The sequence below is a fragment of the Grammomys surdaster genome, unplaced genomic scaffold, assembly GCF_004785775.1.
Source record: "Grammomys surdaster isolate TR1022 unplaced genomic scaffold, NIH_TR_1.0 203, whole genome shotgun sequence".
Taxonomy (NCBI): domain Eukaryota; kingdom Metazoa; phylum Chordata; class Mammalia; order Rodentia; family Muridae; genus Grammomys; species Grammomys surdaster.
In genome coordinates this window covers 9154381-9182012 of record NW_021604648.1, presented here as the reverse complement: position 1 = coordinate 9182012, position 27632 = coordinate 9154381, and the positions used below count along the sequence as shown (strand labels likewise).

At 36.8% G+C, this 27632-nt stretch overlaps 1 protein-coding gene across 4 annotated transcripts in view; it reads left to right on the top strand.

The window, feature by feature from the left end:
- Positions 1-27632, top strand: part of Dlg2 (discs large MAGUK scaffold protein 2) — a 1293772-nt gene that overhangs the window by 823185 nt on the left and 442955 nt on the right. For all 4 annotated transcript variants that reach the window (XM_028770581.1, XM_028770580.1, XM_028770579.1 and 1 more), the window contains 3 exons: positions 5157-5293; positions 24536-24680; positions 26880-27018. In XM_028770581.1, the coding sequence (XP_028626414.1) occupies positions 5157-5293; positions 24536-24680; positions 26880-27018 (421 nt within the window). The remainder of the gene's footprint in view (positions 1-5156; positions 5294-24535; positions 24681-26879; positions 27019-27632) is intronic.

The following is a 27632-nucleotide window of genomic DNA, read 5'->3' as shown; positions in this document are numbered from 1 at the left end:
CACTGCAACCAAAAGGATTCATTCATCTCGCAAATAAAAATAAAAGGCACATCACTGGTTATTTTAAGCAATCTTTTCTTTCTAAATGTAAAGAGATTTCAAATGGTTTGTTATCAGTACCAAGCAGACACATGGGTTGGATTTCTTTTCTGTTTTTTCTTTTTAACAAATGGCTTGTGTGTACATTCATATATTAAGCTGCCCTCGAGGGTAGGTGTGTTCTAAGACAGGCCAGCCAGAGTTCAGAACCAATTCACTGTTTCTCCTTCAATAAAAATATACACAGAATGTGCAGAATATCAATAGTGCTCTCTATAAAGCAGTGAGAACCCTCAATGACAGATTCTAAATAAGCTGTGACAGAACCAAGCTGTTTAATAATATCAAATTATTTGGAGAAGCCCTCAAGGGATGTCCCAGTAAAGTCACATAAAATGATGTTGAAGCAAGTTTCTGAATGATGCTCAGCTATCACAAGGCTTCACACCCACAAGGAATGCATGGGCACATTGTGATCATACGACATTTTTAAGTATTTCATTTTATTCTGAGCTTTCCAAGCACAGTATCAATCTATGCTGCCAAGGCCTCAGCTCCAGCCCCCGCCTCTTACCGACACCTCCCCCTCCGTGTAGGCAGACAACCGCTGAAAGCCTGAACTGTGATCCACTCGCTGTCTTCTCTATTTATACAGTGAGGGAGACATTCTGTACTGGAAGTGGTCAATTAAAGGTGTTAGTAAGCTTCATGTGTTGCTTCTCCATACCTTCATCTTCTATGCCAACATGTGTGATGAAGAAAATTCAGGAATACATAAGAAATCTGTAGTGAAGCCAGCTTTACATAATGGATGGAATCCTAAAATTCTACAAGCACATCCACATTTGTCTAACATAATTTTAATTACTTAGGGGATTAGCTGTTTGAGTTTGGCATGTCTTTTATCTTTATGGGAGCCCAGAAATATCTGTTAATTTTGCCTACTTTTGTGATTTTTATTAAGAAGGGTTTTCTGTATTAGCTTTCCATGTAGCCAGCTAATAGGAATATTTAGTTTTCATTTTAATGACCAAAGTGTCCACAGTGGGTGGGATAAAGGTGAATAATACCAAGTCTTTTCTCTGAATGATTTTGTAATTGACTAATTTCATGGTCTAAAGTTATGTCCTTATCATGAAGACAAAAACAAGCAAACAACAACAACAAACAGGTGGTGACCAATGAGAGCTTTTATTTCCTAAAACCAGTAATTTTTGGCATTGCTGACTCAAATATTTATAATTCTATTGTATCACCTTGGTCAGTGTAGTTCATCATACCACAGAAACATGTTGCCCTAGGATTTTGCTTCTGTGTCAGGTTCAGGAAAGCTGGGTTTTATTGGTGCTGTCATTCAGTATGTCTGGCATCCAGAGGGAGAGTTGGGGTCAAAGGGTGCATTCTCTTTTATGAATTCTCCTTCAGCCTAAGATGAAGCTCAAATGCTGAGCTTTTGTTGATCCTTTTCTAGACCCTTTACAAGGCACACTTCTCTCAACATCTCTGCCACATCATGCCCCACCCATCAAAAGTATTTTAAGTGTCTGATTTTCTCAGCAGCCAAAGAGGCTCATTGAAAGCAGGGGATTGTATTTATCCAGAGTCTATTATGTGTCAATCTCTGTAGGATATAGAGTGTCTACCCTTTTATTTCAAATGAAAAAAATTGAGAAAGGAATTTCCACAGTTGTTAGATAACGAAGTCATCGGGATGAGATGCTGCCTCTGCTGCTGCCCTTTCCCTGCTTATGATTGGCATAAACTCTGGGCAGACTGATGGTAGGAAGCTGATTTGAGTTCTGCTAAGCCCAAGATTTGCCTTACAAACTCACTGGTTTCACTGACTGCTCAGCGTTCTGCCCCTCACTCAGTCATCAATCTTCCTTTTAAAGGGAAGATTTTTTTCTTTTAAGAGACCTGTGCCTCTCTTCCTCCTTTCATAATCATTTGTTCTTTCACTGAAAATATACATTGAAACTTCCCTGTCTAACTTTTCTCTGTTTACACAATATAAAACAAAAATCATGTCATTGCAGAGCTTGAATTTTCACCAAGAAGATAACTATAATACTGAATGAATATATTCATTATTCTGTCTGTGAATATTCATATATATGAATGTCTGTGCTGATAATCCCAGATTTTTGGAGGCCATGGTAGGAAAATCACATGAGCTCAAGAATCACAGGCCAGCCTTAACTACAGACAGAACCTATATCACAAACAGAAAGCTATACAGGTGACTTATTACAAGGTAATAAATGCTAAGAGAAAACAGAAAATAGAGCATGATAAATTGGTAGATATATTCATTCCTTTTCCTATTACTATGATAAAACCCCCTGACAAAAGCACCTTAAGGGAGAAAGGCATATCCACCTAAAGATCCCAGGTTAAAGTCCGTCATTTCAGGCAAATCAAGGTGGAGGAAACTTGAAGTAGCTGGTTACATTATACTTTATTCAAGAGTAGAAAACAATGAATTAATGCTATGCTCAACTGTTCTTCCCTTGTACAGAATCAAGCCCCAACCCAAAGGAATACTGCCCACCTTTAGACTGGGTCTTTCTATAGCAATTAACATAAGACAATGCTCCACAGACATAGCCAAAGACAAAACTGATCTAGACAATTTCCTGTTGAAACTCTCTTTCTAGGTGATTCTAGATTACATCAAATTGACAATTAACTCTAAAAAATGAAGTGTATGTATGGTTAAGAACATTGTTTAATAGAAAAATCAGATTCAGGCTTATAGAGAAATTTAATATTTGAATAAAGCCTTAAAGAAATACTTTTTCCAGTTTATTTCTATTGTAGCTATGATAAATAAAACAGGATGACTGTATTGGTCAAAATGGACAGAAATTGGCTATAAAATACATAGAATAGATGGGCATGGACATTTATGCTCGTAATCCTAGCACTTGGAAAGTGGAGGGTGGAGGGTCAGAGACCCAAGTCCAGCTTTGGCTTTACAAAGAGTTTGAGGCTGTCCTGTACTACATATAACCATTTCTCAAAACAAAAAATCCATATGTATTTAGAAAATATTGGCTGAATGAATGAAAATGTGGATGGATGGATGGATGGATGGATGGATGGATGGATGGATGGATGGGAATGCATTCAATCTTATGACATATATGGATATTTTTACTTGTAAGTAAACTGGATTTATTTATAGGGACAGAGTTTCACATTATACACCATACTGAATATCTGGAATATGTCTAGTCATGATACGCATACCTATTTTATTCAATTCCCAGGAAGCTGAGGCAGAAAGATTGTGAGTTTAAGGACACCTTACACAACACAGTGAAACCCTGTTTGGTAATACCAAAATCATAAAAGGAATATTATTTGGAAATTATTCAGTGAGGGTTGTTTTAAAATGTATTCATATAACATTAAAATGTGAGAAATGTTTACTTGTGTGCCATCAGAAAAATTCTCTGTGTCCCAGAGGTCTGTGTACTATAAACATCTGACTTCACCTTGAATAGAGTCAGTAAATAAAAAGAAGTACATGAACTTAATCTCAAAGAAAAAGGAGGTGGGGGAGGAAACAGTTTTCAGGTGATGTATTTATGTCCAAAGTGTTCATAGTGATTTCATGGTCTTTGTAGAGTCTTCAACTCCAAATGTCAACTCTATAGTTATTCTCTTTATGGGTCTTAATCTTCTTTATGGTGGTAATGTGTTCCATAGCTCTCAGGAACCAAGATTGTCTTTGGCATTTATTGCTGGTCTAGTGGATGTAAATCAGAGCTCTTAGATATGTGTTTAACCTTTTTCTTTTCTGTATTTGGAATGACCTCTGTTGTGCTACAAATGCAGTAGACTGCATGTGAAAATGCAAGTGTTGAAGGTATATTTTTAAAAAAAATTCTTATGCTTAGTTAGCCAATAAAATTACAGTTTTGGACAACCTGAGATAATGTGTGTTTTAAAGTTCATAGGAAAAGCCAGTTTATAGACATTTTATTTATCCTTTAGTCATTGCTTTAAGTCCTAAAAAAAGAAATGTATTTGTGGTTCTATGAGGGTGGTGCCAAAGCATCAATAACGAGTAACTACTCACCTCAGTAGGAAATGGGATAACACTTTTTAAATTGCACTATCAATTTGGGACCAGTTTCCATTATTTTAAAAGCTATTATAGTTTGTTTAACAAAACCATTGCATTTTTAATATAATTTCAGGGTATAACTTTATAATTCATCAAGTTGACATTTTGCCATTGTTTATATTGTCTTCAGAGTATATATTTAACTTACTCTATATTAATAATCAAAATCATAATGAAATATATTTAATGATTATAAAAAGTATTTTTATTATCACATAAAGTGCCAAAAATGTTTTGTCAGCTTTATTTGTTATTTAATGTGTTTGTGTGTGTGTGTGTGTGTATTTAAGCCAAGAAACACAAACCTCTGTGTTTAATACCAATGGGCTTCAATTATTCTTCTCCTGTAATTTTTAGAAACTTGCATGTTTTTTATATATACTATAAGCATTTTACTGAATACGTAGTCAATCATATTCACAAAGGGACTATCAATCATTTCTTTATAATTACTTTATAGTCAGGAGATAATTTTGCTCTTGCTGTATCTTTCCATAGTTAAATAAAAATAAGCATTTTTGCAAACCAGAGTAAAACTCATTGCTTAAAATATGAGTCCACGTTTAATATGATCTTATAATTTTGCCATTCATTATAAAAGGAAAAGTGAAGGTGTCTTATTTAATATTCTTGAGACTTCTACACAAAAGTACATCTCTCACCTTGAAGAGGATAAAAGCTGTATCCTTTGCTGTATCCTTGTTCTGACCAGTTAGTCATCATAAGCTCAATAGCTGGAAATAGTAGTGGTTGATGTGCATTCATCAAATAGGACAAAACTAAAATTCATGTATGATTGCCTAAAATAAAATCTTTGCTTCTTTAGAAAAAAAATCAATAAACCCTTCAAATATTTAACGAACAGCATTGATTTCAGTAGAATTCTTGCTGTTATTTATTAGAAAAAGATGTGCTAATTACTTGTCAGTTATTGATATATAACTAATTGTATTTGTTTTTATTTTCTGTTCCTCTCCTCCAGGTTTAGGCTTCAGTATTGCTGGAGGGGTGGGGAACCAGCACATTCCTGGAGACAACAGCATTTATGTAACAAAAATTATAGATGGCGGAGCTGCACAGAAAGATGGAAGGTTGCAAGTAGGAGACAGACTGCTAATGGTGAGTGTGACCCAAGCAAACTGTGGACAAATGTATAAGCCTCTTCTTTCTCCCAGTGTGACTGTCTTAACTTGGAAAGTTATAACAAAATACCCTAAATTAAATAGCTTAAACAATAGAAATTTATTTTCTCACAATTACAAAAACTGTTACTTCATTTTTGTTAGGGCACTCTTCCAGGTTTGCAGATGGCCACCATCTGAGTACCTCTCACATGCCCATTCAATGTGTTCTTGCTGAGTGAGAGATGGATTCTTCTTCTCCTTTCTCTTCTTCTTGGGTAGCAATCTTATCAGATTATGACCTTTCCTTTAACTCATTTAACTTTCATTATATAGCTGTGCAGCAATAGACATCAGCAAGCAGCAGGACTATAGAAAGGAAAGGGGAGCCTCAGAGAAAGAATGGGAAATCCCTAGTAGCAGGCAAGCATGTTTAGATATTTGGCCAGTATCTAAAAGAAAAAAGAGATAAAGATGGAAAAGGAAAGCAGACAGACGTAGCTGTGTAGTGTAATCGAAGCTCCATGAGCTGTTACATTTGGAAAAGGCTTTTGGGAAGGAAAAATACATTATCTCTTTAAGGAGACAATTATTCCTCCCATCTCTTTAGCATATTCTCAAATGAATCCATTTTCATAAGCAATGGTCTTCTAGAAACCCAGAGGTGGAATCAAAAAGCCGATTATTCAGTAAGGTAAGAGTCTATCCAAATGTCCATGAGATCCCGGGCCTGATGCCTGTCTAACTACTTAAGATGAATTCTATCTCCAAGGAGCCATTATCTACTCTCCCGTTATGAAAAGTGTTAGAGGAAGAGCTGTATGCAAAATTCAACAAAAAGATCATGATATATGTAAGCTTGGATGATAAAGCATCAAAGTTTTTTATTGGTTAGTCGTACATTCCTAGGCTCTTAGGGAGTTTCTGTTTAATCCCTGTGGTCTAACTTCTGATTGTGAATAGCCTTTGTACTGATCCATCTCTATATATGGTATATATTGAATTTCATAAACTCCTTATACTTCTTTATAAGGTAACATTTATTTCCCATGACAGAATAATTTCAAAACAAAAGAAAACAGGTGTAGAGATATTTACTAACTTAGGCATGTTCTTATCGTTAAAGATGTAGGGAATTGGCTTTGCGGATCATGCAATCTGGCTGTCTATCCCTGTTCATCACCTGAATTAATACTTATATTACAGTATAATATTTTCCTGTGCACAGGATAGAATTCATTTCATTGAATCTGTCAGTCAATCTGCCTTTCCTCCCTTTGCTTGGGATTTAGTTAGTAGTTTAATGAGTATCTCACACAACTGTTGTGGTAATTATTTAAAATCGGCCATTTGTTAATTTGACTGTCTAAGCTGCAGTGGCTCTGCCTAGCCCAGCCACCATGTTTCTCGGCCTGAGGCCACGAAACATGCAGTTTCTGCACTGCAGCTAGAACCAGCCCGCCAGAAACACCAGCCCTGCCACCCACTAGATGCCAACGTGAGAGATGGCTCAGCCAATCTTCCACGCTGCCTCTGCAAGGCAGGGCATTGCCCAGACCATTCCGCCATCCATGTGGGCCCAGTAAGAGAATGAAACTAATTCTTATAGATTAATCAAAGGCTTGATATGTTTGATAATGATTAATAACAAGATGCCCATACAAAGAGAGTTATATCCCAATTAGCTAACCTAATTATAAGTTTATAAGTTGTTCCCCACGAGTGTTCTCCATACCTGTGTGGTTCTCCATCCTCCTACATCTCTGCCCTCTCTAGTTCCTCCTCTTCTTTTTTTTCTCTTCCTCTCCCAACGCTTTCTCTTCTTCTCCTTACTCCTCCCACCTTAGCTCCTCCTACACCCAACTACCATTTCAAAGTGTAGCTAGTCTTTAGGAATGACTTCTGCTGAGAAAACATCCAGTCAAGTTGTACAGGTCAAAATAAGAAAGGAAGGAAAGAAAAAAGGAAGGAAGAGAGAGGGAGAAAAGGAGCAATGGAGGGAAAAGTAGATGGAGGATGGAGAGAAATAAAGAGAGGGAGGGATAGAGAGAAGTAGGAAAGAAGGAAGGAATGAAGGAAGGAAGGAAGGAAGGAAGGAAGGAAGGAAGGAAAGACAGAAAAAAAGTACCAGTAAGACCTTTGGTAAAACTTGCTACTCAGGGTTTCAAAATTCTTGACCACCTAAAGGTACCACCATTTTCATTCTCAAAAAACTGTGAAACTTTTGTTTCTTTGTATGCTTCGGATAGTAATCTTGTGATGTTGCATTTTTATATGAGAAAAATTATTTTAGGTACTTAAAACATGAACAACTTTTGCTTAACATAAATTTAATTACTTAAAATGTTGACATTAGAATAAGTGTGAAACCATCTTCTACATTGAAAAGGAAAAGGAAACTTTCATTTTGAAGTAATGGCTGCCTTAGGACAGGCTTCACCTTTTACATACTCAGAGTTCAGATGTAACTTGCCCAGCATTCCTTCATTTGATGTCATTTTGAAGTCATGCTAGACCTGCCTATTAATTTCTTGAAGCTGGGCCTAAATCTGTAGACTTATTTCTAAATTCTAAGAAAAAAAAGGCCCCTATATCCATATAATTCTACCAATGATTTTTTCAGATGCCATGGTATTTTTCCATGATAATTTTTATATTCATTGTAAATGTAATAATTTTGAAAATAGCTGTGACATAATTCTTCCTTGTTTTAAGTGTTAAGGAATGAATGTATTTTTTAAAATGAACTTTCCACAATAATAGCTCTCTTTTGTCCTATATAAAGAAAACCATAATTAGGACTCCCAAGGCAACTGGCAAGTGAAGTCTGGGAATGAAAGAACATTGTTCACGTTAAAATATTCTGGAAGCAAAAGAAAATGACCCTGAGAGACAAACACAAACAAAAAATAATTAGTGACACTACCCTGAACACCAGTTATCTTACATCAGCCCCCAAGATATGTTACTGCGTCCCACCTCTCCATTTAACCCCTACTTTATAATGTCTTTTCCATATTCTTCCACTGTCCTTCCCCAAAAAGAAGTGCACATGATTTAGACTCTGTGACTTACCAGCTGCAGCATTCTAAATATGCCATTCTTTCTGAAGCTGTTTACCCCACTTCCTTCCTTTGGTCCTTAGGAAAACGTCCCCAATATGTTACCCACTTAGAATACTTTAAGTAAACTGGCCTGAAAATGAAACTCCACATTGGGCTATGGCTCAATAAAAGAGCTTGCTTAGCAAAATCCTGAGAATGGCAACAAATAAAAATTAGTTTATACTGAACTCCCATTAGTTCTTTTAGGCTTTGTAGCTACATTGCTACAGTTCTAAAAGTCTCCAATCACCTAGTAAGTGAGACTGCACCCTTGAGAGAGCAGACATAGTCTTAATAATATGCCCTTTGGCTTCACAAGCATGATAACTTCACATTGGGCATCTCCTGATTCATTCTATATAGAGAATACAGTTCCTTGTAGGAAAGCTTTTTATGTTTCAGAATTTAAATTTTAAATGTCATCTTTGTTTAGAACCTCACAATCTCATGGAAAATTAACTGTGTGAAGTGATATTTCACTTCGGGTGGGACCCTTTAAGAATGGAGAATGTAATGCTTCCCCACAGATAATGAATACTAACCACCCTCATGTATTTTTTTTCTCATTGCATTGAAAATTATTTTCTATATTTTTCTCCCTTTGTATTCCTGCCCTTGGAAATGGCAAGGATCAGTCCCTTTTTCATATATATGTAGAAGTTTATACTGCCATATCTTCACTGTCCAGTCTTAAGCATTCATATCCTCAGACCTTGCATAAAGTTTACTTTTTCTATCCAATTATTTGCCATACGACATAGGTGGTTGATCACTGGGGAAGAGTCACTGCAAACTGAGTTTTTTAGATAAGGGAGTAGCAAAAGGTTAAATTTGAAACTTGTGTATCTTTCACCATGACATCTGTGAGCAAGAAAAACCTTTCTGTCTTGTTAAGAGATCTGGTCGTCTTAACTAGTTAATGAATTGACTAATGAGCTAATACAGTGGTGGACTGCCTTGGGGTAAGGAGCTAGTTGCCTGTTTTTTAGATGTCAAGCTTCAGTTAACTTAGCCATCAATGTAACCAGAGACTTGAGAAGCATAAATTATAATCTAGATATCATATATTAATTAAAATGATAGAAGTTAGACTATATTTCATTACCTAAGCAGTTTTCCCAAGTGCCAGTGGTATCCATGGCAACACAGGCAGATGGAGTCTGGCCATCAGGCCCAGAAGATGAGAGGCTATTTTCAATGGAGGAGGAACATGAAAGATGACTTCACCTACTCTTATGTAATATGAAACATTTAACTCTCTGGGTGTCCTGTGTTTGTCCACAGTTTAGGCAGAGCCCTGGCAGTGTACAAGGCATAGGGGCAGTATTGTCCAGTGGCTGGTGTGTCACAATCCAGGTAGAGTTCTTTGTTGGTGTGCCCATATCTTTTTGGAGACTTTCTGGGAAGGAGGAGGTGGGTCACTATTAGGATTTAGGAATCTCTGTCTGTCATAGCAAGTTTAAAGATTTAATGCCATATTCACCAGATCTCTGACAGGATTGAAAGCTAGTGTCTATTAAGCATGACTGAGTGAGACAATCTATGTCTATATTCTGGCTAGATAGATGCTGGGTTTAACATAAAGGAATTGCCAGCATTTGTTATCACACGTTCATTTTTTTCTCTCTCAATTTTTGTTTATATTGTGTGTTTTGGATAGAAGAGTTTTTTTATAAATCACATATGTGCATTTCTTAATGTTTCTTTAAATATGCTGTTTTATATTTTCCTTCATATATATATATAATCTTTGCACTATTTACATGCTTGATGCCCATGGAGGCTAAAATTGGGCATTGGATACTCTAGATCACAGATACTTTTAACCACGACACGTGTGCTGGGAATAGAACCTGTGTCCCTATATTTTTATTTTTAATCTACCTAGTTTCTTTGTTTATGGGGAAAGGGTAGGACTGAGATTGGGAGAAGTGATCTGGGTTTTTTGTCCTTATTTATAACAGTGTTATATTTGTATGCACTTATATATGACAAACGTAGTTCTTGTTCTGACACCATTTATTGAGTTTGTTTTCCTTTTGCAAAGGTGTTAGATTCCCTGAAGTTTGTGTTGTTTTTGAACTGCCCAGTGTAGGCTCTGGGAACTAAAGTCATGTCTTTTTCAAAAGTAGCAAGTGTCCCTTTCTGCTTATTTTTTTATTTTAAATAAATTTTCACTTAAAACATCTTTGAGTTCCTAACTATCTTATTTTCTAATTTAAAGACCTAGGCAATTTTATACCACCTGAGCTTAGAACAAATTATGCTGTAAGAAGAATCATACTGTCTACTTTGCCACAAGCATATAGTGTCTGAAATGAGGTTATATGGCCAACTAGTTGTATGTTTCATGGTCACCCAAATATTTGGTATGTGTTGTATATTTCCATGTAATATTTTAATGTCCTTTGTTTCCTGGCATTAAAATTTTTTGTCTGTTTGTTTAATTGAATCCCAGAGATAGCCGATGTTTGTGGATTATACTGGAAACTTACTGTTGAAGTATGAGTGAATACATTGCTTGGTCTTGAGTATCTTGAGTCAGATGGTCAAAAGTTTCAACATTAAAGTTTTGGGGTTTTTTTAATCTTTCATATATTTCCATGCACTGTTTCTTCTTAAACCTTAGCAATATGCTCCTCAGAGCCAAATATATTATTAAAATGTAGTCCTTTTTACCATCTCTGCATAAAATACCAGAGACTTGAAATGTAGTATCATTTGTCATTTTTACAGCAGTAACATTAGTTGTTGGTTGTCAAGCTCCTTGTCACATTATAATTTAAGGTTTAAAATCTTACATTTTACCCTCTATAACCTCTACTTGACATTTAAAGAAAAAATGTCAGTAAGAGAATTTATACACTTTCACAGAGAATGAATTCATCTCTTCTTTCCTTAAAAGGGAAGTAGTAAAGGAAGGAAAGGATGATAAATGCATTGAAGTCAAGTGGAAAAACACTGGACTCTGACTTTGAAGAACTATGTATTAGTAATGGGCAGACCCTAATCTACCAAGTCACTGTAGGCAAGCTGGGGGCATCTTTGTTCACTTATTTTGATTTCTATACCATAGCATCATTGCCTTAGATTAGCATTTCCCATTATGTGTTTTTAAATATTAGTACCTTTTCTATGTTATTTTAAAGGATTCTAAAACCATAAAGTACTTAGAAATTCTGAAACATGCATGTGACTCTATTGAGGCTTCTGGATAAACATACAAAAAGCATATTTAAATAGAATAGATGAGCATATAAAATGACAAACGTGAAAATCAGCATATAAAAAGCATTACAAAGATCTTTGAAGTAATCAACTAAAGAAATATTTTTACTAAATCTACATATTTCAACCTTATTTCTCATGAAATGCTTTCATTAAAATGATACTTATAAAACACTCACAACTAGAATTTAGTGGAGCATACTCTGCGATGTCTAAGAGGCCTTTCATTTTATTCCTAAGCTAAGCATGTGGTAAAGACATCAAATAGGTTTGGGGAATAGGAAAAACAATACTTTTTCTGAATAAATATTGGTTGTGAGGACTTAAATTGGTTAACTTTTGGTAGCTTTATAAAACTGCCTGGTTTTATTCAAACGTCAGTAACAATTGGCAGCATACTGAAGACAATGCAAATATATGGAAATTATCTGAGTGAGAAATAGGACATTCACTGATGGTGGCAATCCACCTTAGATAAGCATGTGAACTGTAGTCTTTTGATCAACAACCACTTCTATGTTTCCACAGGTCAAACTGCGGAGAGAGGGATGCACTGCTCACACTTGCCCTTACAAGATAGTCAGGGCACTTGCCACAGTATTCTCAATTGGAGCCAGAAAATTCCCAAAACTGCATAACTAGCAAATTTGGAAATTGGATGCAGAAATACAAAAGGGATCCCTGAAGCCCTATTCCCTTCACCCATGTATTCAATGCCTCTAGTTCTCAGTCCCATTTATACACCAGAACCTCATAGTTAGATTCTGAGCACAATGAATACTCAGTCCTCAATCAATCCCAAATAAATAAGAACCTCTCTGACATAGGGGTTATATTCATTTGAGTTTTATTTTCCAAATGATTCTTTCATGGGACCTAGGACAGAACCAATCTGACCTTGACCTAATCCTACCTGAGCCTTCTCCCCGGCTGTCGCTGCTCTCCTGAGGGTGGCTCTGGTGCTGAATTTCACTGTAGAGCAGCATGATCATTGCATAGTCACCTAAAGTCACATGGAAGGCATTTGGAGTAATTCATATTTCCCAGACTCCCTTCTAGTTTATTCAAATGCAATAATTTTAAGACAACACAACTCCATTGATTTAGCTTAAGGATTAAATCTTCCTGATTTCTTTTTTTATGTTGCTTATACTCTTATTCATATAACTTTCTCTACAGGTATTATATGTCATTCAATTATTAGTAATATTATTTGTAGTTCCTGGGGATTTAACGAAGTTTGTGGATGGCCCCTCAGCTATTGTATATCCTACCCCAATAGAATGGAGTCTTCCAAAGTTCAAACACTGATACTGATCTATCACTCTTAAAAGTATTAGCCTCTCCATATACTGCTTACTAGTTTTATAAAAAGTAATTGCTGATTTGATTTTTTTTTTTTTTTTGGTTTTTGGTGATAAGAATTGAAAACAGGGCTTTGGATATAGAAGGCAAGTATTTGCACCACTGAGCCATATGCCCAGGTCCAAAATTATTTTAATAACACACCCCAGTAGTAAAGCACAAAAGTTGCCTCTAATACATGCAAGTATCTTTAAATGGTGAGTGTGTGTGTGTGTGTGTGTGTGTGTAATGCTGTGATAAAAACAGAACCTAAAACAGCATAGAGAGGAAGGTTTTACTTCATTTTGCTACTCTCTTACAACTCTCTCACACTCCATTGCAGAGGGAAGTCAAGCATGGTGGGAACCTGGAGTCAGGAACAGAAGCAGAGACCATGGAGGAGTACTGCTTACTAGCTTGCTCCTTGTGGCTTTTCTCTACCTGCTATATTATAGCATCCAGGACCACAGGCCCAAGGGTAACACCATTCCCAGTGGGCTGGGCCCTCCCACATTAAGAATTAATCAAGAGAATACATCCATAGACTTCTCCACAGGCCAAGCAGAGATATTTTCTCAATTGAAGTCTCCTCTTATCAAATGACTCTATTTTGTATCAAGTTAACAAAAACAAAACAAATACAAAAGCAAAACAAAAAACAACAACAAAAAATAAAAGACAGCATATTATGTTCATATTTCTTTACATAATACAAGAAATAACCAGAAATGTGATCAGTATTGATGGAATAGCATCCTGTACCTCGTGAATTGCCCTGGGCATCACACTGCCATGTCCTTTTGGTGACCATGGAGGAAGCTTCAGTCAACGAAAAGAAAAATTAATAAATGTATAAATTATTTCTGGGAGAAGAAAATTCATCCAGCTGGAGCTGTAATTGTGCCTTAGAAGCCGAGGTGACCTGGGCCTCCCTTTCCGTCTGAGGATTTTATTCTTTAAATTCCTACCTGGCCAAACTGAAAATCCAATGCAGTTACTTGAATGACCTTCAAGTTTTTTCTTTCCTTCTCTGATTAATACAAATAGAAAGCAGAAATCAGCACAGCTGCCCCATTCTTCCCATAAAGTAGGGACTTTTGATCCTGTTGGATATAGCTCAATCATTATTTTACAGCATATTTAGCTCATTTCAACCCTCATTAAGTGCCAGGTACTTATAGTGATTCATGTGAAAGAATGCAAGAAGAAACGAATATAATTTTGTCATTCTTCTTGAAAATATTAAGGGCAGATAAAGGTAAGAAGAGTCACTGCAGGAGTGGGGTTGAGCACAGTAGGGGTGACAGCATCTTCCACCAGGAAGAAGCTATTTCTAGAAGCAGGCTCAGCAGCAGCTCAGTGTCTGACTATGATAGTTTGGTTTCTATCTGCATAGCATTTCTTTTATATAGAGTTTCTGCAAGTTCATGGTATCATTCCTTCCTCACAAATACAAATGACCAAATAAACACAAGCATTATCTTCATTCGACACATCAAATTCCTAGTAAATAGATTGGATGACCCAAAAAATAAATCATGAAACTAAAAACTGAAACCAATCTAGTCATTCTCAAAATTACCAGAGAAACATTTAGACCTTGATACTGTGATGAATAAATGTATTTAATCATGAATCCTTCTAATAAAGTAATACCATGCACAACACAGTGAGAATTGAGAAGGTCCTCCATTCCTGAAAATACTCAGATTTAAGCAGGTTTAAGCATGGTTAGTGCTTCTGATCAATTTAAATTGCACATAAGATGCAGCCCTCTTTGTCATTCAATTTCAGATCACTCCTAAGATTGCTTTATGCTGTGTTGTGGCTTTCAAATACACTGGGAAGAACCAGAGACATAGACGCAATTCAAATTTAGGTTGAGTGAATTTATTCTTAATGATAGCAGAAAGAAGGCAGCCTTAGAGCATGCAAACAGCATGCAGTCCCTGGCCTCCCTACTTAACTTTCATCCGTCTTTATTTAAGTTGCTTTTTTGTTGTTTTGCCCAAGTAAAGTTAATCTTGTTATAAAAATACTGATGCATATTTTTTGTTGAAACCAAATAAGCATTCCCTTATATTTCCTATTTGTAGAGATTTATTATTTCAGAAGGAATTTTTATCATCAGTTTATTTCAATATACTGGCGAGGTTTCTGTCATGGGGTTTAACAGTTTTATTTTCATATCATTGATATTACTGCATTGCATTGATCTTAATTTATTTCATAATCTAATAACCAACTATATTGTCTCCATTTTAAAAGTTAACAGTGGAGTTTAGGATTTTTCTCCAGTGTTTCTGAATTACATAGTTCTTTATACTATCTTTTTAGATAAACCTATATCCCTAATCATCTCCCCTATCCTGTTCCCCAGACACCAACAGTCTTGCATGAAAATGAAAAGGCAGGTATTCATTAACAGTCTGCATATCACAGACTCCTGCTCATTCCTGCTTCTCCTACTCTCCAGCCCCAACTTTAACACTGTGATCCAGATACTCACACTTATTTGATTTTCTACACAACTGGGTCAAGTCCTCTTCCTGTAGTTCCTCAGCACCGCTGTTGCCAGCTGATTTGCCACCCTGCATATGATGCTCCAAATCCTCTTCTGTTGAGAAAATGAGTCAGTCATCTTACGTCCAGCTTCTTGGTCTTGGCCTCAATCCTCCTTACTGTTGCAAGTATGAGGGGAGGCTGCATATATGCCTCCTTCATAGAGTGATTCCCACAGACAGCATCTTGCTCAAACATACATAGCTTCTTTCTCTGAAACCAGGCCACTTGGTCAGTGTTCACCACAATAGTCAAATACTTGATACAAAATTCAAAGAAAAAATCAAAAGACAATGAAAAACAATGAGTAGAACAGCTAAATAATCAACATAATGTTTCTTTTATCTACATACAATCATCTTCAGCTGTAGGTCCTTTATGTTGAAAGTTCATAGTATAATGCACACACATAATTAACCGAAACAAACCCACTTTGTGAAAAACAATTTTGAAAACTTCAGCACAAACGAGCACATTTGGGGCCTGATCCCACACTATTCTGATTTTTTTAGAAGACCATACAGAAGCTTCATCACAAGAACCCTAATTAAACTCTTCAGTTCACAGATGTTTGCAGAAAAATGATCAGAAAAAAAAATTGCCATGAAATCCTGTTTCTTGGGAAGCAAGGTAGATGGTGATAATAAAGAGTAACAAGGTTAAGAACCAATATTAAGGCCAGCATACACTACAGAAACCCTTCAAGGCAAAGATCATTGCATTCCTATTTGATGGGTGAGAAAACTGAAGCTTAGAAGGCTAAATAGAACTTCCAAAGAAACAGAGCTGGGAACCACCAAGACAAAAAGTTCAAATCTCACTCAGTCCATGTAAAAGGAAACCCAGTGACACTTCTCTCTGCCCACCCCCCTCCCCTTGTGTGTGTGTGTGTATGTGTGTGTGTGTGTGTGTGTGTGTGTATCTTATTTATGTGTCTCTGTTCAGGCATAGACATACATGTGAACACCAGAGGACAAACTTCAGGAATTGTTCCTTGACTTTTTACCACGTTTGAGACAGAGTCTTTTTCCCCCGCTGTATAAGCCACTCTAGCTGGTCCCCACACCTCTGAAGATTCTCCTATGTCTGGCCCCCATCTGCCTATAGTGCATTTTGGGATTTCAGAAGCTCAAACTATCGAGTCCAGTTTTACCCGAGTTCTGGAGAACCAGACTCACAGCAAGCATTTTTTATCCACTGGGCCATTTGCCTAGCCTCTTGCTCTAACTTAATCCATGTGTTCATGTCAATGCTTCAATTCTTTGGCCATCAAATTAAATCCAACCAAGATGCCACTATCTTAAACTAACACTTATCCAACCAATGTCCTCTCTTTCCCACCCATCTGCCTACATCTACCATTGGCTTAAATTACCATTCTCATCAATATTTTCTTTATTTTATGAAGTCTGTCTTTAAAACCTACTTGCCACTTTAATGGCAGTAATAGGTAGGATTTAATAATCATTGACCATATCTTTCACTGATAGTCAATCTGTATGTCTTCTGTACCCTGGAGAGAAATATAATGAGTCTTTGTCAACATAGAACTTTCGTGTCACTTGTAATCTGATCCAGTTGGTTCACAGCCCCCAGAGTCCTTTTCCATGCCCTTGTCATTTTCATGACTCCAAAATCTGTTCCTCTTTTATTTTCTAAATGTAGATAGTTCTAGAGCCACGATCATAACATTAAGAGATCTAGCTTGGGAAGTCAGGTTTTTAGAGAAAATATCTGTTTCTATACATTTTTTTTACTGCTGTGCATGGTTGCTTTCTCTAGTCACAAGTGGGACTGGCTTAAAATAAATAAATCATCAAAACTAAGATTTCCAAAGGATTATGAGATATATTAAAGCTCCTTCCATTTATCGTCTACATCTTTGCTTTTGGTTCATTGTCTTAGGGTGTTAGAGCACTGATCACACAGAATGTATAGTCACTACACTACTCTGGCTTTTCTAACACATCTGATCACATATGTGTTCAGGAGAAACAGAGGAAGGCAAGCTTGGGAAAAGAACTTACCAAAATTACCCTTGAGGAAATGAGCTTTATCAGGAGAGAGAATGCCTTCAACCACAGAAGCCATTGTTGGGCCTTGAGTGGGAGCTCCTGGGGCCTTGAGTGGGATAACTTAAGAAAGAACAGAAAATAAAACCAGAGGTGGCATGATTGTGACACAGGGGGCATCATAGACATTATAAAAATGTTAATAAGAGAAGTAACTCAAATTTAAAGTAGAAGAAATATTTACTCTGAATAGCACATCAGAGAGAGAGGAAGGAGAAAAACAGAACACACATGAGAAAGCCTCTACTTTTGTTTTGTTTTGTTTTGTTTTGTTTTGTTTTGTTTTGTTTTGTTTTGTTTTGTTTTTTCCTGAAAGAGTAGGTAAGGATCCTGGACATAGTCTCAAGCTGGTCTCATGGCAGGCATTAGAGTTCTTTGTTCAAAAGATATTGATAACTACATTTGATTATAAATCCCTGTCTTGTCTATGGAAGCTATGGATCAGCATATTAGAGAAGGTGTAGCCTGAATTTTTTTCAGGGTGCACATCTGGTCTTAAAATAGCAGGTCCAGGATCTAACAGCTTTTGTGTCACTGTGGAAAGAGACTCTATTCTCTGAATGACAGACAACTAGACAAACCTAAATATGAACACTGAGGATAGACTAGTTTGGATCTTTCACTAGGCCTCTGACCTAACTGCTTTATTTCCATTTGGAGCCTGTGTGGCCACTTTGTTCTAAGCTAAACACTTTAAGTGTCATTTTTTTCTCATCTATAGAATGGGTCAAATTATTAGAGTTATCTACAGAACTACAAAGAAAATAAATTACTTGATTTGTCTGAAACTACACGGTAGGAGCTGATGAAATGGCTCAGCTGTTAAGAGCACTCTCTGCTCTTGCAGATAACCTGGGTTCGCTTCACACATGGAATCTCATCTGTAACTCCAGTTCCAGGGATCAAATGTCTTCTTCTGATCCCCATGGGAACCACTCATGCATGTAATATACACAAATACATGTAGGCAAAACATTCATACCAGAAAATCAAAATAAATTCAAATATGTATGTATTTACATATACACATTTATGTATATGTATATTATATATTATATTTTTCTCATCTGTGGAGTAGGTCAAATTATTAGAGTTTCCTATGGAGTTGCAATATATATCATATAATATATATACATATAAAATAATACATATATTTCAAATATATGACAAGCATTAAATAAATGCTGGCCCTATTATTTTTGTTATTTCTTTCCAATTAATATCTGCCATCAGCTGTATCATCTGTGAATCCTCCACATTTGCTTCCTGCATAGGATTCTATTCCCTTAGGATTCATCCCACAAACCTCGTCTTGTTGCAGTGTGGGCTTGTTAGAGCAAAGACCCAGAAGCTGAAGAAGTAGTGAAGCTGCTTGTGAGAGGGCAATCTCTGGGGTTGAAGCACTTGACTTTTGATTCTGCCTCGATCACTGATCAGACCAGTGACATTCACTAAATCAACGAAGTACCACAAACCACATTATTTTATACCTACATTTATTTTATTTTATATTTATCCTACAGAAGACAGAAGTTGGTATATGTAAATATGATAGTGCCTGCATTTATTTTAGCCCATGTATGCATACTGCAATTATTAGTATTATAAGCAAGTAATCGAAAAAGTAGTGCTACTGATCATGTATTTCTAAAGTAGAAAGGAGAAAGTGTATCCCAGCCTCACTTGTCTGTAGCTCCAGCTTTCCGAGTACTACAATGAAAGCACACAGCATCAGTCTCCTACCTACCCGGAAGACCACTCATCTCTTTCCACAGAATCATCATGTAGCATGTGCTAGCTGGTGTTAATCACATCATTCACACGTCAGTTACCAAAGAGATGGTCAGAGTAGTGCCATGTTTGTATTTTATTTCCTCTTATTTTATTTAATGAGAGTCCAATGTTGATGAGGCTGATAATTTTGTTATAAGTGCTCTACTGTATGAGTATTAATCTCTTCCTACATTAAATTATTGTATATAATTTTAGGTTAAACATCATCATATATATATTTTGCTTCAATAAGCAAAGATTGCTCTGTTGCTCAGGATTGCTTGTACCTGACTCTGTATCCCAAGCTAATTTCTAATTATACATTTTGAATATGTATCTCCATTTATTCATTGATGACGTCTTTTGGGTTGCATTGAATGAAAAACCAATAAGTACTGCACACATATGATGTTATGTTCCTGTCATGAAGTCTTGATAAAGGCTTCTCTTTGTAACAATAAGGAGGGATGCACTGCTGGTGATTCTTGCAGAAATGTGATTCATTCAAATGTGCTCACCTGTGAATCCTTAGGTTACAACATCAACGCGTTTTCCTTAAAAAAAATAACATAGCTCAAGGTATACCCAGTAACTGAGAGTGTGAATAACATGTGCAAGGTTTGGGGTTCAGTTCTCAGACATACAGATCAAGAAAGAGAGGGAGGGAGGGAGAGAGAGGGAGAGGGAGAGGGAGAGGGAGAGGGAGAGGGAGAGGGAGAGGGAGAGAGAGAGGGAGAGAGAGAGAGAGCTCATGAAGTGCTGACAAGAGGGGGAGATTTCAGAATAGATATTAAACATTGTAATAATGAAATAATTCCATCTAGTAAGTCACGCATATGAGTTACACCAAAAAAATCCGAGCGAAATAAACCCAGAGATTGTTTGTCACATTATTTATTTTTCCTATATTAATTGATTTATCTATTTATTCTCTTTACATACTGAATGCAGCGCCCCTATCCTCCCAGTCTCCCTTCACAGAGCCCTTACCCCACCCTCCATCCTTCCCTCTCCTTCTCCTTTAAGAACAGGGGTGAGCTGGAGGCTGCCTCTAGGTACCAACCCACCCTGGCACACCAAGTCACTGCAGGACTAGGCATGTCCTCTCACACTGAAGCCAGGCAAGCCAGTTCAGTTAGAACAGAATCCACAGACAGGCAGCAGAGTCAGGGACAGCCCTGACTCCAGTTGTTGAGAAACTCATGAAAACCAAGCTGTACATCAGGTCACATATGAGCAGGACACCTAGGTCCAGTCCATATATGCTCTTTTGTTGATGGTTTAGTCTCTGGGAACCCCCAAGGATCCAGGCTAGTTGGCTCTGTTTGTCTTCTTATGGAGTCCCTATCTCCTCCAGATCCCGCAATCCTTCCCTCAACTCTTCCACAAAACTCCCTGAGTTCAGTCTAATGTTTAGCTGTGGATCTCTGCATATGGTACTGTCAGTTGCTGAGGGAAACCTCTCGAAGGACGGTTATGCTTGGCTCCTGTCTGCAAGGATCACAGAGTCTCATTAATACTGTCATGGATTCATAGGATGGATCTCAAGTTGGCCCAGTCATTGGTTAGCCATTCCTTCAGTTTCTGCTTCATCTTTGTCACTGCACTTCTAGTATACAGGGCAAATTTGGGATCGAATGTTTTATTGGTGGGTTGCCTTTATCACCTCCAACGGAAGTCCTGACTAGCTAAAGGAGGTGGCCACTTCAGCCTTCATATCTGCCAATGCTAGGAGTCTTAACTGGAACCCTCATAGACTCCTCAGAGACTCCCCAATCCCAGGTCTCTGGCACATCCTATTCCCCACCCCGTCACCTCTCACCCCTGTCTTTAATGTCTTCCATTCACTCTCCTGGCCCTCTCTCCTGGGCTATTCCTAATCCCCAACCCCATTCTCTCCTACCCAGTCACCTCCCTCCTTCAGCTACCAAAGACTTCTATAGTTCCCCTTCTGAGTGCAATTCAATCTTCCTTCCTTGGGCCCTCCTTGTTATTTACCTTCTTTGGGTCTGTGGATTGTAGCATAGGTATTCTGTACTTTATGACTAATAACCACTTGTAAGTGAATACATACCATGCATGTCCTTTCAGGTCTGGGTTATCTTACTCATGATAATATTTTAAGTTCCATACATTTGACTGTAAATTTCTTGCTTTTAATAACTGAGTAGTATTCCATTATGTAAATAAACCACATTTTCTTTATTAATACTTCACTTGATGGACATTTGGGTTGCTTCCAGTTTTTGACTATTATGAATAAAGCTGCTATGAACGCTGTTGAGCAGATGTCCTTGTGATAGACATCATTTGGGTTTATGCCCAGGAATGGTATAGCTGGGTCTTCAGGTAGAATTATTGCCAATTTCTGAGAAACTGTCAAATTGTTTTCCAGAGTGGTTGCACAAGTTTGCACTTCCACCAGCAATAGAGGAGTGTTCTCTGTGCTCCACATCCTTCTATCCTCAACAGCATGTACTTAAGCTTTTTATCTTAACCATGGGTGTTAATATCGAATCTCAGAGTCATTTTAATTTGCATTTCCCAGATGACTAACAGCACTGAACATTTCTTTAAGTGTTTCTCAGCCATTAGAGATGCCCATGTTGAAAATTCTCTGTTAAGGTCTTTACCCCATTTTTTACTTAGTTTATTTGTAGTGTCTAACTTCTTAGGGTCTTCAAATATTTTAGAAATTAGCCCTGTCAGACTTAGTGTTGGTAAAGATCTTTTCCCATTCTGTAGACCGCTGTTTTGTCCTATTGATGGTGTCATTTGCCTTACAGAGACTTTTCAGTTTCATGAGGTCTCATTTATTGTTGATCTTAGTGCCTGACCTACTGGTGTTCTGTTCAGGACACTGTCTCCTGTACTAATGCATTCAAAGCTATTCCCCATTATCTTTTCGATTAAATTTAGCATATCTGGTTTTAGTATATCTGAGATCTATGAACCACTTGGATTTAAGTTTTGTGCAGGGTGATAAATATGGATCTATTTGAATTTTTCTACAAGCAGACATCCAGTTATACCAACACCATTGGGGAAGATGAACTCCCTTTTCCCTTGTATGGTTTTGGCTTCTTTGTCAAAAATAAAGTGTTCATACATACACAGTTTTTATCACTATTGCTCTGTAATACAGCTTGAAATCAGGGATGGTGGATCCTCCAGAACTTAATTATACAATATTGTTTTAGCTATCCTGGGGTTGGTTGGTTGGTTGGTTGGTTGGTTGGTTGGTTGGTTGGTTTTCCATATGATTTTGAGAATTGATCTTTCAAGGCCTGTAAAGAATTATGTTTGGATTTTTAAGGGAATTGCAGTGAATCTGTAAATTACTTTTGGTAAGATGCCCATTTTTACTATGTTAATTCTACCAATCCATGAGCATGGGAGATCTTTCTATCTTCTGATATCTTCTTAAATTTATTTCTTCAGAAATTTGAAGTTTTTGTCATTTAGGTCTTTCACTTATTTGGTTACCGTATAGACCATGACATGTTTCAAGGCACAGGCCAAGAAGATTTTGTACTTTTCCACCACCTGGCCCCTCTTACCCCCTCCCCTTGTAAAACATGCTATAAAAAAGCAGTTCATGTTAAAAAAAAAGAATTAAAAAAAAGAATAAAAAAAGATATTTTATATTATATTGTGAAGGGTGTTGTTTCCCTAATTTTTTTCTCATCCCACTTATCATTTGTATAAAAAAGGGCTACTGATTTCTTTTTTAGTTAATTTTGTATCCAGACACTTTGCTGAAGTTCCTTATCAGCTGTAGGAGTTCTCTGGTAGATTTTTTGGGGATCAATCATGTATACTATGATGTCATCTGCAAATAGGAATAGTTTGAGTTCTTCTTTTCCAAGTGGTATCCCCTTGATCTCCTTTAGTTGTCTTATTGCACTAGCTAGAACTTCAAGTACTATATTGAAAAGATACAGAAAGAGTTGGCAGCCTTGTGTTGTCTGTGATTTTAATGGAATTGTATTGTTTCTCTCCATTGAATTTGATGTTGGCTCTTGGCTTGCTGTATATTGCTTTTATTTTGTTTAAGTATAAACCTGATATCCTTGATCTCTCCAAGACTTTTAACATGAAGAGGTGTTGAATTTTTGTCAAAGGATTTTTCAACATCTAATGAGATGATTGTATATTTTCTTTTCTTTCAGTTTGCTTATATGATAGATTATGTTGATGGATTTTTTTGTATATTGAACCACCTCTGCATCTATGGGTATTATTTATAGTACCAGCATATTAAGAGCAAAAATTTACTATGTTAATTCTACCAATCCATGAGCATGGGAGATCTTTCCATCTTCTGATATCTTCTTAAATTTCTTTCTTCAGAAATTTGAAGTTTTTGTCATTTAGGTCTTTCACTTGTTTGGTTAGAGTAACATCAAGATATTTTATATTATATTGTGAAGGGTATAGTTTCCCTAATTTTTTCTCATCCCACTTATCATTTGTCTAGCAATGATAAACAGGGTCTAGCAAGAGATTCTTTATTAAAGCAGTAAAAAACAAAAGCCACAATGCTGTATTATGTTAATGTTACAGACAGTCACTCCAGATATTTATTCAAGAATACAAAATAATGTGTCCAACATGGTAACACTTACTTAAATATATTAAAGTAGAAAGCTTGTGGATTATTTTTATTTTTTAAGTTTATTTCAATTATTGTACAGTGCTTTCTGTACATTCTTTTTTGGAAGTATTGTTTTTTGTGTTTGTATTTTTTAGTGCTGAGAACTGATCCAAGGCCCTCATATATTCTCAGTAATTATTAATTACATCACTTAGCTGCATACCCAGCCTGATATATATTTTATTTTCATCATAAAAACTATAGCAAATACTGAAAAGATTATTTACTTTTTTCTAGAACTATTATTCTGTATGCCATTTCATGTCACTGCGTCAGAGAAATGAACAAAGCTAACTTGTTTCGTAGCGTTCATGACTATACCTATCCTGCTTTGGTTAAAACTTAAACTGTATGTTCTATCAAGAATGCTGAATATACCAAGCTAATCATTGTAACCAATTTTTAATAAGGTCATACTTCCAAATATCATACTGTCTGCCTGAGTGGTTCTCTTTCACTTCATAGGTTTAACATTCATATTGATCTTTCTCCCCTTTCAGGTAAATAACTATAGTTTAGAAGAAGTTACACACGAAGAGGCTGTAGCGATATTGAAGAACACATCTGATGTTGTTTATCTAAAAGTTGGCAAACCCACCACCATTTATATGACTGATCCTTATGGGCCACCGGATATTACTCACTGTAAGTACTGTGCTTGGAGCCATCCTCTGATAGCCTGCCTGCTATACAAAATGGAACTCCACAAAGCCATCTGCACCTCTGCCTACAATTTTACTCTTGTTACACTTCTGGAAATACTTCAGGGAAAGTATTCTATTCACCATTTCCATGTTGTTTTACAGGACTTAAGCTCATGTTTTGAAGGTGGGACATCTTGATGTGTTGGCAGGTCCACCATTAACGGAAAGACAGAGTGATACTTTTTAAACACACTGACTACAATAGTGTTGTTACAACACTCCAGATGATAATTGCTCAATCCCATGGAACATGAGTTGTCCCATGCCACAGTATCCCTTGTTCTACTTTAGATCTATGTAGCACCAGGGTGAAAAACAGATGCTAGCAAAATGAGTCATAGATAGTTGCATCCTTCCTCCTACAGGAGAGTATTGGCCCTCGGCATGATGAAATCTCCACTTTCAGACATCATCATAACTTATATCTCTAACTGCATATTTTATACTCTATAGAATCAAGAAAATAACCAGTCATTGTATCCGTAGCAGTGGGTGACACAGGACTCCTAGGGCAACAACATGAATCACAATTCTGGGGACTGCACCAAATCCACTGCTAATTAGGCCTCGTGCCTGCTCTTCTATCTTCTGGAACTAAATTTAGAAAGAATTTACTTTTTATGTAAGTCTAATGGATTTTTTGTTGACATAAGTTGGCTTGCTGGATTGGAAATGTTGAGAGTTCAGTTGTGAGCGGGTGCACTCGGGATGCCTTCAGGGCTGACTGTTAATTAATACTATCACCTTAAGCAAGTTGTTGAATCTTTCTTAGATTAGATGTTTCTCTTGAGGAAAATTTAAAAGCTGAATAACCTTAGCTAAAGGCCCATGGCCTTAGCTCTTACTTTTTGAAATAATGGTCTCAAATGTCTCGTCCTCCAAATGGCCATTTTTTCCCCTAAAGAAGATCCTAAGCTGAGATAAGCCTTACTTTAGGATAGGAATGAGTTTTGACTTTCAGAGACTTTTGAAGCTGGTAAATTTAGAGGAGTCAGATTTGAGGATCTGTGAGCCACTTTGTAAGACCAAGTAAATGCAGTGGTAGAGATCTTTTTTTAAAAGACAGAACATAAAACTTTCTAGTTGATTAAAGTAATTTAACATGTACACTGTACATTGTAAAGTAAGATGTGAGACGCCGAAGAAATACAAGGCCTGCCTTCAGCAGCACAGCTGGCGGGCTAGCTTCTGAGATGTGTTAATAGTAACACAATGTAGCAGGAATAAGAGGCAACACATACTGTCAGGTAAATAAAACTAAATGCCCTTTAGAGATTCAGAAAAGGAAGATTTCCAGTCTGTCTTTGAAAGAATGGAGAAATTTCATGCCTTCTGAATTTTACGTTTGAGATGGGGTCAGAGAAATGAATTGTAGATACCTCATTTAGTAAAGCAGTGGTTCAGATGCCAAAACCACAGGCTCTGTTTGAGGATTATAAACATGGATAAGGAATGGGTTTATTGAATTGATAAAGAAGAGGATGTATATTACGTCCCAAACAGTAGAGACAGTGAAACATGTTTAAGCCAAAAAAAACAAGTGCAAAGTTGGATTTCAGGAGTTCACCTTAGCATACAAAACAGATGTGAGAAAATAGCAGAGGAGAGCACCAGCCAGGGAACCTATCTGTGAAGAGGCATCAGTGAGAAGGTGGATTAGGGAAGAAAAATACTTGAGATTGCACACTTCCTGTGATTAAATACAGCATATTTGTGGCAAACTTTTTATAGGAGAATTTATCCCTTGTGAGCCTCTTGCTTTTGATAATTTGATATTAATTACGTAAAGTGAATATGAGACCTACAATTAGAAGATAACATTTTTGTTTCAATAGAAAATTAATCATCGTTCTGAAAATGTGTATCAGTCAAGTCTCTCCTTCAGTTCTTCTTATCACATAATTATGCTAATTGGTGTTACAAATATAACTGTTATTACATCTTTCCGAGTGTAAAGTCACCAAGCACTTATATGTGGGAAATGCAAAAGGACAGCAACTCGCCCTTATTGGAGAACAAGAAAAAAAATTCACATGAAGCAAAGCCTTTGTGTTTTTACCTCATCATCTGAAATGTAATGCATCAAATCACCTGCATAAAAGGTTTGATTCCATTTCTTTTGCTTTCCTCAATTCCTTAGCTTATTCTCCACCGATGGAAAATCATCTGCTGTCTGGTAACAATGGCACGTTAGAATACAAAACTTCCCTGCCACCCATCTCTCCAGGAAGGTACTCACCAATTCCAAAGCACATGCTGGTTGAAGATGACTACACCAGGTCAGATATGTTTCTGGATTAATTGGGTTGATGAGAATTTCTAGGAAAAGAGTCCCATTTGTATACTGTCAGCTGTTGTTTAGCAGATAAACTAAAGTTCAAGCTCACTGTAGTTTTACTTTAAGTAAAAATCTTATAATACTTGTAAATATATGTGTAAACTTATACTACTCAGACCTTTGAAGGGCCACTGACAAGAACATCAAACAGCTAGAGATTGACATCACTAATCTGAAGAAATGCCTTGTTTCACTGTCTGAAGAGACCTCCTAAAATCGCAAACATCCTTATGGGACTTGATTTACTCTAGTACAATAGAAAAGGCTGTGTACAGCTCTTGACTGTGTACAGCCCTTAAAGAAGAAGGTTGCCTTTACATAGACAAGACAAGGAGGGTTAAAGAGAGCATGAAATAGGTCAGTGAAGGCCCTAAGAAAAATCAGAGAGAGAAAGAGACAGATGAATGCCGGTACAAGAATTGGTTTTCAGCCTCTCCAAGGTTGTCAACCCTATTTCCTCCCGTCTTGGGACCATTATTTGGGTTCTTTTTGCTTTTTTCTGCTGGTCCCTGGCCCTCAAATAGGCAGACTAACTCTGTGATACAACAGATAAAT